Source organism: Podarcis liolepis, assembly GCF_965112155.1.
Source record: "Podarcis liolepis genome assembly, chromosome: 13".
Classification (NCBI taxonomy): Eukaryota; Metazoa; Chordata; class Lepidosauria; order Squamata; family Lacertidae; genus Podarcis; species Podarcis liolepis.
In genome coordinates, this window is record NC_139573.1 from 325,054 (window position 1) to 337,964 (window position 12,911).

Consider the following 12,911-nt stretch of genomic DNA (forward strand, 5'->3'; position numbering starts at 1 on the left):
TGTGAGCCTCAAAGGAAACACGAATGCTGCCTTCAGTGCTTGGGACCCCTGGAAAGTCACCCCCCCTTTTATCTGCATTTTTATCCGTAAGCCGTCCCAAATCCCTGTCCGGCTAAGAGGCGGGATATAAACGAACATAAAATAACAATTTTAGCACCACTAAAAAGAAAACACAAACATACGGAAAGTTAAAAGGGCGATAAAAGAGACTCGTTGTTTTGTTTATTTCCTCCCCTGCCTTTTTCCGACGCAGCTTACAGATAAAAAGGAGAACAGGCAAAAAATAAAATAAAATAAAATATGGGCAGGGGGTGTGGAAAAGGTAAGGACTCCTCCTCTGTTGCCGAGGGTTGGACTCAAGTCCCTCAGGTTCCCTTCCAACTATGCTGTGCTAGGATTCCACCACCCAGAAGCATTTCCACGCCGTCGGAAGCCAGCAGAACTGCTCGCGAGTAGAAGACGGAGGCCGACTCCCGCCGATCTCCTGCGCATCCCGAGGAAGCGAGCCAAGCCTCCTCCACGCGCACAGGCGCCGGGAGAAAACTTTCCTCTAAAGCAGGGGCAGGCAAACTAAGGCCCGGGGCCGGATCCGGCCCAATCGCCTTCTAAATCCGGCCCGCGGACGGTCCCGGAATCAGCGTGTTTTTACATGCATCTCTGGGCTATTTCTGGGGCCAGCCTGGTGTTTTTACATGAGTAGAATGTGCCCTTTTATTTAAAATGCATCTCTGGGTTATTTGTGGGGCATAGGAATCCGTTCATCCCCCCCCCCCTTCAAAACCTTCACAGGTAGCTCAGTTGGTTAGAGCACTGTGGTGATAACACCAAGGTTGCAGGTTCAAATAAAACATATAGTCCGCGCCCCCCCCCCACAAGGTCTGAGGGACAGTGGACCGGCCCCCTGCTGAAAAAGTTTGCTGACCCCTAAAGCCTTCGGCCGGTGAGCATCCCATGACCTTGAAAATGTTTGTGGGGTCTTTGGGTTCGCTTTTGTTTCATCTTGCATTTTGCGCCCTCCCTGTGCTCGCCCTGCGACCTTCGGGAGAAAGGCGGCGTACAGATTTCATAAGTAAATACAAATAAATAAATTAGCATTTATTCCATCTCTTCTGCCCAGCGCAGGGCCCAGCAGGCGGCCCCCAGGAGCCACGCGAGGGCCGGGCGATGCCCGGGGACGGCTCTGGCGGCGATGGCCGCCTCCACTCCGGCCCACATGTCCAGCTCCTGCCTGGTCACATGCGCCGCCTCGGCGTTGGGGGAGGCGGTGTGGCCCTCCGCGGTCTGCGGCACGTGGAAAGGGTGGCTTTCGTGGGCCGAGGTCATCTCCAGCCACGCGTGGAAGTTGGCCACCCTGGTGTAGACGCCGGGGCTGTGGCGGGCCGCGCAGCTGCGCCCCCAGCTCACCACGCCGACCGCGTACCAGCGCTGGTGGGGTCCTCCGCGGCCCGGGGGGCGGCACATGAGGGGTCCTCCGCTGTCCCCCTGGAAAGGCGGGAGGGTGGGAGTTGTAGTCCGAAGCCCCCGGGGAGCCCCAGCTGGGTGCTGAGGCTGAGGCTGAGCCGACGTCTGCAAGCCTTCCCCTCCCTCCTCTTCACCGCCCCACCCTGCGCCCTCCTCGCCCACCCGGAGCGCCCTGCGCCCCCTTCCACGCCCAGAAGGAAGACGGGGGGCAGGAGGCGAGGGGGGGGTCTCCCACCTGGCAGGCGTCGCGGCCGCCCTCCTCAAAGCCGGCGCAGATCATGTTTTTGGTGAGGGAGCGCAGCCAGCGGAGGCACAGCATCCAGTCGACCATTCCCACCTGCACGTCCAGCAAACTGTAGGATCCCTGGCCGCTTCCTGGGCGGAGAGACGAGGAGGAAGGGAGACAAGCCGCGCGGGCTGGCTGGAGGCGCGCAAGCCCCAAGACCCATTTCCCCATGGAAACGCTCCCCAGAGCACCCCACGAGGTGCCCCAAGACCCCCTGGAATTGGGCCAGGTCCACCAGCAGGTCCATTCCGTTCCACTACCTCTTTCCCGCAGAGGTAGACTGCGCCTGACCTGCGCCGCCTCTTCTCCCTGCATCTGCCCCGTCCCATTTCTCTGCCCTGGGGCCACGTCTTGAGGCAGAGGGGGCTCCTGCCTGTAGGACGTGGGCTTCTTTCCTCCCCCCGCCCCCAATCCATCCCACACCGCTGCCCAATTACGCAGGCATGGTTCGAGTCGGGCATCCGTAACTATCTTCCCATTTTACAGGGAAACACAGTTGGAGAGCAGCCTTGTCCAAAGGTGTCAGGGGCTGTGAAGACACTCGAACTCAGGACGGAAGGGAGAAACGTGCTAAGAGGAAGGCACGCTTGGCAAAGCCACTCAGTGATCAACTCCCGCCCGGAAACCAATGTCCCAACTGTGGAAGAACATGTGGATCCAGAATTGGCCTCCACAGTCACTTACGGACTCACTGTTAAAACCGTGTTCATGGAAGACACTCTTACTCGGATACAAGTGATGCCAAAGAGAAGAGAGATTTTACAGGTGGAAGAACTGAGGAAGGGAGGTAGGGGGGGGCAAACCCTGAGTTAGCATGGGGCCTGTCCCCCCCCCCCTCTTTCTTGCCACCCAGGTAAACCCCCTCTGTTCAAACCGGGGTCCACATGCGCAAGGGCCCGGCTCATGGGTGCCAACTCCCTGGGGCCCTGGGTGCCCAGGCACCCACAAAATTCCCCAGGAAGGGTCCGGCCACCCACAGATTTCGGTGCCAGGGTCATGCACGCTGCGTGGCACCCACAGTCGCGAGCCCAAGCCGGCACTCCTGGTCTCCGCTCTCCCAGTCCCTAAGCCCCGGGTCTCTTTTTGGGAGGGACGGGGGATTTCGCCAAGGGAAAGGAGGCGCAGAGGACGCAGCGACGCCTTGGGGGCTCACCGGCCTTCGTGAGCCCCCACCCAGCCACGGTGCAGCTCTCCCACATGTTGTCGTCGGGGACGATGCTGTGGTCGGGGAGGCAGAGGGGGCTGTGGTAGAAGCTGTAGGGAATGGGCTTGTCCAGCAGCAGGAGCGCCAGGTCGTTGTCGTAGGTGCGGGTGCTGTACTCGGGGTGCAGGTGGATCTTGCGCACCCAGCGGGTGACGTTGTGCCTCCCCAGGAGGTTGCTCCCCGCGGCCACCCTGACCTTGTCGCTGAAGGAGAGAGAGAGAGGGGGGGGACTCTGGGTTCAGGTAGAATCCACACACAATTCCCCCTCCAAACAGCGTCTCCCTGAAATCACAGAGCTGTAGAGTTGGGCGGGGGTCCCCCAAAGGCCATCTAGTCCAACCCGCTGCGATGCAGGAATCCAGGCTCGGATTATTTACTTATTCAATTTCATTATTTGAATTTATATTTCGCCCTTCGCCACAAGCTCTCAGGGCGGCTCACAAGATAAAAATACAGCATAAAAGCACAAAATAGGAAACAATAACCCCCTTCCCACAAACACATTTGAAAGGCTGTAGAGCATTTATTCGAAGTTTCCGCCTGGTGCCTAAACAGACATAATGAAGGCGCCAGGCGAGACTCCCCGGGGATAGAAGTCCACAAACGGGGCGCCACCACAGAGAAGGCTGGTTCTCCAGGTCACATTAAGCAGCCGAATCAAAATCAGGGAAGCAGAGATCAAGAAAGCAGTCTTTGTTTGCAAGAGAAGAGTCTGGTTGTAAACGGGCGCTTAACCCGTGTCCGCATGCCGGTTCAGACACCCGCGGCTGCACCCAGAGCCAGCCTCCCCCGGAGGAGGTTCCTGGCAGCCAGGCAGGACCCCCGCCTGAAGAAGGTCCCCCCCTCCCCTCCTCACCTTCTCTCTGCGAAGCAGTGGGCGGCGGAGAGCACCCACCACGGGTGCACGATGGACCCCCCGCAGAAGTGGTAGGTGCTGGTCTGTATGCTGACCACCCAGGGCCACTTCCCGGGGAGGGACTTCGAGCCCCCCACGATGCGCGCGCCGGCCACGGGGGAGGCGTGGGGCCCGTCGAACTCTGGCCGGAAGCCGCAGCCTGGAGGAGAGGGGCGGGCGGGCGGAGGCAAGCGCACGTCAGAAGGGCCCCGGGCCCCTGCCCTAGTGCCCCCAAGAACCCAGGAGCCGGGCCATGGAGGCTCCCCAAGGACATAAAAAGAGTCTGGGTGCAGGATCAGGCCCACTGGGAAACCTGCAGCCAGGGCCAGACTGCAAGAGCACTCTCGGGTTGTCCTTCCCCAAACCTCTGATATTCAGGGGTAGACTGCCCCCAGCCATGGCACAAGAGCCCTGCTGGATCAGGCCCGTTGCTCCCCCAGTCCTGTGTCCTCTTCTCACAGCGGCCAAAGGGAAACCTGGGGGCAGGATTCGAGCCCAAGAGCCACTCTCCCCTTCTGTGGTTTCCAGAAACTGCTGCCTCCAGCCATGGAGACACAGCATGGGCATTGGGGCTGGTCACCAGGAGGAGATGAGGCCCCAAACCACCTCGGCCTCATCACTCTTCCCACTCCAAGAGGTGATGATGTCACATCATTCCTGTGATGTCACAGGAAACGGAGCAGCCGGGGGGAGGGGTTCTCGGAAGATTGGCCATCCGAAGGTGGGGTGGTTATTTTTTGAGTCTGCCAAGGGCACCCGACTGAAGGAGCCATAGCGCCTCCAGCTCTGCCTTCGCCCCATGGCAGCACCCACTCCCCTTTCCTTGCACCCGGTACCTTGTCCCCAAATGGCCCGTCCCTGAAGCATCAACAGCAAGCCCCACGCCAACAGATGGTCCATAGGTTCTTCCCAGAAGTCACTGGCTTCCAGTCTTGAGTGGGGGAGGGGGTCTCAGGCTGCGCCCTGTGATGTCATAGAAGGCCAGCTAATGATGTCACAGGTGCAGAACCGAGGCCCCTCCTCCTGGTCCTTAGCTCCACCTCCCCCAGCCTGGCCCTGAACTGGAGCAGGCATGGCTCTCTTGGAGCGACCAGTGTTCTGTGAGGCGCTGAGGTCACTTGGGAGTCATTTTGGACTCACAGCTGTCCATGGAGGCACAGGTCAAATCTGTGTCCAGGGCAGCTGTTTGCCAGCTCCATCTGGTACGCAGGCTGAGACCCTATCTGCCTGCGGACTGTCTTGGCAGAGTGGTGCATGCTCTGGTTATCTCCCGCTTGGACTACTGCAATGCGCTCTACGTGGGGCTACCTTTGAAGGTGACCCAGAAACTACAACTAATCCAGAATGCGGCAGCCAGACTGGTGACTGGGAGCAACTGCCGAGACCATATAACACTGGTCTTGAAAGACCTACATTGGCTCCCAGTACGTTTCCGAGCACAATTCAAAGTGTTGGTGCTGACCTTTAAAGCCCTAAACAGCCTTGGTCCATGAAATATACTCAGAGTCGCAAAGTGATTTCATGCTCTTTATTCAGCTCATAGTGGTGAGGAGGAATGAATGAAAGTCCCCTCAAAGTATCTGCTTTATATACATTATTTACACAATGGGCTGCACATGATTGGCTAATTCTGGAATTCTACTGTAAGCCAATCAGGATGTGGATTCACTTATATCTGGAGCATGATTGGGTGGTTCCTGCCAACCAATCATACTGCTGCATTGTTCTAGGACCAATCAGACTGCTGCATTCTGAATCCTATTGTTCTAGGACCAATCAGACTGCTGCAATTTGGATCCTATTGTTCTAGGACCAATCAGACTGCTTCAGTTTGGATCCTATTCAACTCAGTACATAACACCCCTCCCCTCTAAGTTCCAGTCCTGCCCGGGAGGTCGCATTCATAGTCCTCAAGGTATGCCGGCGGCCTACGTGTGCGTTGCGGCCTGGGGTGTTCCCTGGTCTGGGCTCCAGGTTCTGGCTCGTGTTCCAAGGATGCTGGCTGTGATGGGCCTGTTTGGTCTGGCGCAACCGGCTCGCTCAATCGTGGTTCTGGTTCCGGTGTCCTTTCGGCCTCACGGGTCCTCTCTGTATTTACTGATTCTGCCTCTCCTGCTGGCCCCTGCTGCTCTATGGGCCTCACTGCCCCGCTGTTCCCTTGGGACTCCTCTGACCTGTCCTCCTCCTGGTTTTCTCCTGGGAATCGTCGCCGTATCTGGTCACAGTGGCGGCGCCAGCATTGCCCCCCATCCGTTAGCACCTCGTACGACACGGGGCCAGTGACCCTGGTGACTGTGGCGGGTACCCATGCTGGGCCTGCCCCAAAATTCTTTGCGTACACTGGGTCCTGGGCCTTGAAGGTCCGGGGGTTCCTGCCTTCCCCCACCACTACCTCATCCTGAGCTCTATCGGGGTGAAGGCGGTCCAATCTGATTGCAAGGCGCCGACCCATTAGTAGTTCAGCGGGGCTCCGGCCAGTCATTGAGCTGGGGGTGCTGTGCTGTGCTAGAAGGAATGTGGCAAGGCGGTACTCCTAGTCCCCTTGCGTCATGCGACGAAGGGTGTCCTTGGTGGTCCGCACCATGCGTTCTGCTTGGCCATTGGTGGCAGGGTGGAACGGCGCCGAACGGAGGTGGCGGATGGCGTTCTGCGCTGTGAAGGTTTGGAATTCTCCTGACGTAAATGCAGTCCCATTGCCTGAGACGAGAGTGTCAGGGAGCCCGTGGGTTGCAAACAGCCTGCGTAGTACCCGGATGGCTGCGGATGTGGAAGTGGACGGTACCAGTGCGACTTCCAGCCATTTGGTGTAGGAGTCCACCACTATGAAGAATGTTTTCCCCTGAAAGGGGCCAGTGAAATCCACATGCAGGCGTGACCATGGTGCTCGGGCAGACTCCCAGGACTGGACTGGGGCCCTTGGGGGATCTGGGCGGGATTCTTGGCAGGCCTGGCAGTGTTTGACCCAGGCCTCTATCTCTCCATCGATCCCCGGCCACCACACATAACTCCTGGCAAGGGCCTTCATTCTTACTACCCCTGGATGTGTCTCGTGTAGGGCTGTGAGGACCCTTTTGCGGAGGGGCTGGGGAACAACGACTCTGCTTCCCCATAACAGGCACCCCTTGTGGGCCGACAGTTCATGTTCAGTGTGAGCACCCATCTCACTTCCCATCCATACAGGGGAGAAACCATATAAATGCTTAGAATGTGGAAAGAGCTTCAGTAAGAGTGCCTATCTCACAACTCATCAAAGAATTCATACAGGGGAGAAACCCTATCAGTGCTTAGAATGTGGTAAGAGCTTCAGTCAAAAGGGGAGTCTCACTTCCCATAAAAAAATCCATAGCAGGAAGAATAATGGAATCAGAGATCAGGAAGGAATCTTGAGGGTCACCTAATGCCATGCCCTGCGATACAAAACAGGAATCTCAGCTAAAGCTTCTATTATACATGTCCACACAACCTTTGCTTAAAAACCTCCAATGAAGAAGAGTCCACAACATACCAAGGGAGTCCATTACACTGTCAAACAGCCTTTTCCATCAGCAAGTTATTCCAGATGTTTAAGCAGAATCTCATTTATTGTAACTTGAATCCAATGGTTTGGGTCCTTCCCTCCAGAGCAGGAGAAAACAAGTTTTCTTCATCTTGCAAATGACAGCCCTTGAGATATTTGGACAGCTCTTCATATACACCCTTGTGCAAATTAATTGAAACAAAACATGTTTTCTATGCAACATTGATCAGTCTGTCAAGCACCCAGAAAAGTAGATGTTTTGGGGATGCTTCAGTTATTATGGTGTCGGAAGCCTGCAACCAATAGAAAGAATGATGCGCTCGCCACAATACATTGAGGTTCTATGAAAGAGAGTTATTCAAGGACTGGAAAAGAAGTATCCTGACAGTACTGGGATATTGCAGCAGGACCTAGCTCCCTCTCACACACTGAAAGTGGTGAGGAAATTCATGACAGAGCAGCCAATACACATACTTGATTGGCCAGGGAATTCCTCGGATGTAAATCCCACTGAGAATTTGTGGGCTAGAAATACACCACCGAGAGATGACATTGTGTTTTAGGGGTCTCCCGGAACATCAGGATGAGATCATCAAAGAAAATATTGTAAAAGAACTGGCAAATTGGCTAGGACTACAAGAGGATGACATTGCACTAGACATTGATAAAGCATTTAGGCTTAAATCAATGAGAGCCAAGGCCAACAAATGGACAGGAGATTGCTTGGTATTCTTCAATTCCAGACTACTTAAGGGCAAGATTCTGCAAAAAAAAAAAGTAACCAAGAAAAATTGAGAATAGAAGAAAAGAATATAATTATCCTCAAGGAAATACCAGCAAGATTGTTGTTAAAGAAAAGAAATAATTCTAAAGTCCTAGCAAACGCATTGAGAAACAACTCCAAAGCATATAGATGGGAATTCCCCGAGGAGCTATCTTTCACATATAAAGAAAGAAGAAAGAGGATTAGAGGAGCTGGATAAGCTGGATAAACAAGCTCCTCTGATGTTCATAGGCACCGAAAAGGCGTTTGACAACGTCTCGTGGAAATTTATGGAAAGAACAATGGAAACACTGGGAGTAGGGAAAATACAGTGGTACCTCGGGTTAAGGACTGAATTCGTTCTGGTGGTCCATTCTTACATGAAACTGTTCTTAACCTGAAGCACAACTTTAGCTAATAGGGCCTCCCGCTGCCACCGCCATGCGATTTCTGTTCTCATCCTGAAGCAAAGTTCTTAACCCAAGGTACTATTTCTGGGTTAGCAGAGTCTGTAACCTGAAGCGTCTGTAACCCGAGGTACCAGTGTAACAGGAAACTAAAATATTATCTTAAAGATTTCAAAATAAAACATTACAACTACAGAATACATATTAAACACAGAGTTATTTACATGGTTGAATTTATCTTAAGGCTACCAGCGTTTTCAAATGTACACAATTTTCACCCATATATTCAATAAACATTTTCTAATCTTCTTTAAACGTGTGTTCTTCTTGTTCTCTTATTCCATATGTTAAATCTGCAAGCTGTATATATATTCCATCTGCTTCAGTTGCCACTCTTCTTTGGTTGGGACCTCGCTCATTTTCCATTTTGGGGCTAACAAAACATTAGCTGCAGTAGTGGAATACATAAATAACCCTTTTTGACACCTGGAAATTTCCACCTGATGGCCAAAATCTTAAGCGTTTGTTCCCAGGTCTCCTTTGTATTCAGATCAGGCCTCAGCACAATAATGTAGCACTTGGGGAGGAAGATGCAGCCCAGGAGCCCAGCACTGGAGGCCAACATAGAGAAGATCTGCACGGCCACCATGTACTTGCCCTTGGTGCTCAGGTAGGTGGGCACAAAGGACACCCAAACACTGCAGAAGACCAGCATGCTGAAGGTGATCAGCTTGGCTTCGTTGAAGGAGCCAGGCAGCTTCCTGGCTAGGAAAGCCACCGTGAAGCAGATGGCAGCCAGGAAGCCCAGGTAGCCGAGGGCAACATAAAACATGGCCACAGAGCCTTCGTTGCATTGCAAGATGATCTCTTCCGCCTGGGAGTGCATGTCGGACTCTGGGAATGGGGGAGAAGAGCCCAGCCAGATGGTGCAGATGAGAACTTGCACACCAGAACAGGAGATGACAATGGAGGTGGCCAGACTCTTGCCCAGCCATCTCCTCACCCTGTTCCCTGGCTTTGGGGCCAGGAAGGCCAGCACCACAACAATGGTCTTTGCCAAGAGAGAAGAAATGGCCACTGAGAAGATGATGCTGAAGGCCATTTGTCGGAGAAGGCAAGTCGCTATTCTTAGCCGCCCAATGAAGAGGACAAGAAGGAGAGCAGAAGGGAGGCGAGGAGGATGTAGGAGAGGTCCCGGTTGTTGGCTTTGACTAGTGGGGTGTCTTTGTATTTAATGAAGATTCCCAACACAACTCCTGCTGTTATGAACAAGAGCAGAGCAATGGAAGCTAATAGGAACCCCCAAAGTTCTTCATAAGACAGAAAGGTGGTCATCGTGGGGACACACTGATCTCTGTCCTCATTTGCATGCTCATCGTCCGGGTATTTGGTGAACTTCTTGGCATCTGAGGAAGAGAAAAGTGTGGCTTCAGCATCACCTACATGACCTTCTGTGCTCTGCGCCATTTTGAAAATCTCAGCTGTTGTGGGGGAGGTTACAAAAGGAGAATGTGTAAATAGGTCACGAGAGGCAAAAAATAGTGTATTTGTTTTTTTAAAAAATGTTCACACTTGTAGCCTGCCTTTCCATTGTGGAGTTAGAGGAGTCCCCGCCCCCCCAAAAAAAGTTTAATCATCCAAGCAGCCTTGTGATCTAGGATTCGGTCAGAGGAAATGACAGCTCCACATCTGTAAACTGCATTGTAACCTTTTTGCCTAATTAATATTTCCTTTGACCTGTGCCAATTCCTTTATTCTTCTATTATTATTTATTGGCTGCATTTGCATAGCCCTCGTCACCAGGGAGGCTCAGGCTTTTGTGTGTGTGTGTGTGTGTGTGTGTGTGTGTGTGTGTGTGTGTGTGGTTTCCCCTTTTGTTCCCACACCAACCTCCTGGCTTCCTGCAAGTAACAATGTGCTGAAAACAGAGAAGCGAATAAAGGACCCACGTTAAAAATGTCTTTATACCCTTCTCAAAGAGTGTATCTGGGGCAGTCTATACCTTATTTCTATTCCCCCCCCCCCCGCAGAAATGCCCTCTTCCTTGGAGTCACCCGCCTTTCTGGGTGAAGATGGTCCCTTCCACACATGGAACAGAAGCATAGCAGCAAGCGGGATTTCCTGGTATCACCTTCTGGACATATCCAGGTCAACATCTTTCATTACACTGGAGAGCCAGTGTGGTGTAGTGGTTAAGAGTGGTAGTCTCGTAATCTGGGGAACCGGGTTCGCTTCCCCGCTCCTCCACATGCAGCTGCTGGGTGACCTTGGGCCAGTCACACTTCTCTGAAGTCTCTCAGCCCCACTCACCTCACAGAGTGTTTGTTGGGGGGGGGAGGAAGGGAGAGGAGAATGTTAGCCGCTTTGAGACTCCTTAAAGGGAGTGAAAGGCGGGATATCAAATCCAAACTCTTCTTCTTCTTCTTCTACACCTGGAACGAGGGACGGCCTAAGCATACAGGGGGAAATGTTAGGAGTATTGTTGACTATGGACTTCACTCATAGAGTTTGGAAATGACCCAATGGGGGAGTCTCTCGTCGCACTGTCCCTGTCTGCTTTGGCAGAGAAACCTCCTTTGTGGGTCTGTTAGCTAGTCTCCCCTTCATTCTTTCATCTTTCCTTATAAAGATGTGCTCATGGCAGAGGACAAGACATACACAAATGATATAGGACACAGGAAGAAGAAAACAGCAGAGATAGAAAAAAGTGGTGAAGATTATGCTTGAGCATCCTGTCACCTGAAGACTAATGGAAAAAAGGAGGTTATTATTGGAAGGAGTTTTGGGTGCTGGGAAAGAAGGGGAGAGATTAATCTCTTTTGGGAGAGTCTGCTCTATAGTGGGATGCGGGTGGTGCTGTGGGTTAAACCACAGAGCCTAGGACTTGCCGATCAGAAGGTTGGAGGTTCGAATCCCCGCGACGGGATGAGCTCCCATTGCTCAGTCCCTGCTCCTGCCAACCTGGCAGTTCGAAAGCACGTCAAAGTGCAAGTAGATAAATAGGTACCGCTCTGGCGGGAAGGAGGGGGACGCGGGTGGCGCTGTGGGTAAAACCTCAGCGCCTAGGACTTGCCGATCGCATGGTCGGCGGTTCGAATCCCCGCGGCGGGGTGAGCTCCCATCGTTCGGTCCCAGCTCCTGCCCACCTAGCAGTTTAAAAGCACCCCTAAGTGCAAGTAGATAAATAGGTACCGCTTTATAGCGGGAAGGTAAACAGTGTTTCCGTGAGCTGCTCTGGTGCCGGTTCGCCAGAGCAGCTTCGTCACGCTGGCCACGCGACCCGGAAGTGTCTGCGGACAGCGCTGGCTCCCGGCCTCTTAAGTGAGATGGGCACACAACCCTAGAGTCGGACACGACTGGCCCGTACGGGCAGGGGTACCTTTACCGGCGGGAAGGTAAACGGCGTTTCTGTGCACTGCTCTGGTTTGCCAGACATGGCTTAGTCCTGCTGGCCACATGACCCGGAAGCTGTATGCCGGCTCCCTCGGCCAATAAAGCGAGATGAGCGCCGCAACCCGAGTCGGCCACGACTGGACCTAATGGTCAGGGGTCCCTTTACCTTACCTGCTCTCTAGTAGAGAAGTCTCCCCTCTGGCAGCCATCCCCCTCATCATCCTCACCCCCTGACCCATCTCAAGGTGGCTTCCCTGGCATTCCTTCCTCCCTTTTGTTGCTGCCACAACCCTGCTGGGTTTGCAAAGCAGAGGATGGTCAAGGCCATATTAGCGGGTTCCGGGAGTGAGGAGGCCTCCTGAGCTGCTGGGGCCAACCCTTCACTCAGGACCTGCTGTGAACCAAAATCTCCCGCCGTCCATTGCGCGAGGGGACCCTCCAGGGAGCTATGATGTATCCCACTTTATGCAATTACTATACCAAGGGGAAATCCCGGGGGCTTCCAGGCCCAGCCCCAAACTCTACTCGGTCGCAGCCCTTCCTCCCCCGTATCTGGGCACAGGATCGCAGCCAAAGTCCCGAAGGAAAAGGGCGGGTGAGCTCCACCTGCCTCACAAAGGGGTGCAAAGCAAGAAAAGGGGGAAAGAGAGCCCGCCCCCAATTAGGTGGGCATCAGGTGAGAAGTGACAGCGGCAGCTGGATCCGGCCCATCAGTGGCGTACGGAGGCGGGGACGGCACGCTCCGGGTGCCATCCTGACGGGGGTGACATCGCCGTGCCACCCCCGGATGCTCGCCGCGGGCAGCTAGCCCCGTCCCTGGGGGCTGCGGGATGTGGGACTGGCTGGCTGGCTGCGCCTGGACCGACTGCCGGCTCCCTCGCCGCTTGCTTCCCGGCGCCTGCTAAAACCGTTTCCGTTTAGGCGAAGCCTGTCCAAAGCTGACGCAAGCTGTAATCCATTTTTAGCCTCTTGCTTGCTTAAACTT

At 54.0% G+C, this 12,911-nt stretch overlaps 1 protein-coding gene across 1 annotated transcript; it reads right to left on the bottom strand.

Annotated features, from left to right (window-relative positions):
* Positions 1–1,074: 1,074 nt before the first annotated feature.
* LOC310692032 (serine protease 55-like) lies at positions 1,075–4,865 on the bottom strand. Its single transcript, XM_083472417.1, has 5 exons — positions 4,683–4,865; positions 3,808–4,006; positions 2,901–3,154; positions 1,697–1,836; positions 1,075–1,482 (listed from the first exon to the last, which is right to left on the bottom strand). The coding sequence occupies exons 1-5, from the start codon at positions 4,744–4,746 to the stop codon at positions 1,096–1,098; spliced, it is 1,044 nt and encodes a 347-aa protein (XP_083328543.1). The 5' UTR covers positions 4,747–4,865; the 3' UTR covers positions 1,075–1,095.
* Between the last annotated feature and the right edge of the window lie 8,046 nt (positions 4,866–12,911).

Coding starts and splice junctions, on each gene's coding strand:
- LOC310692032 (XM_083472417.1), bottom strand. CDS start 4,746: ATGGACCATCTGTTGGCGTGGGGCTTGCTGTTGATGCTTCAGGGACGG. Junction 1,837..2,900: donor GTGGGGGCTCACGAAGGCCG/GTGAGCCCCCAA, acceptor CTCTCCGCCCAG/GAAGCGGCCAGGGATCCTAC. Junction 1,483..1,696: donor GCGGCCGCGACGCCTGCCAG/GTGGGAGACCCC, acceptor CCGCCTTTCCAG/GGGGACAGCGGAGGACCCCT.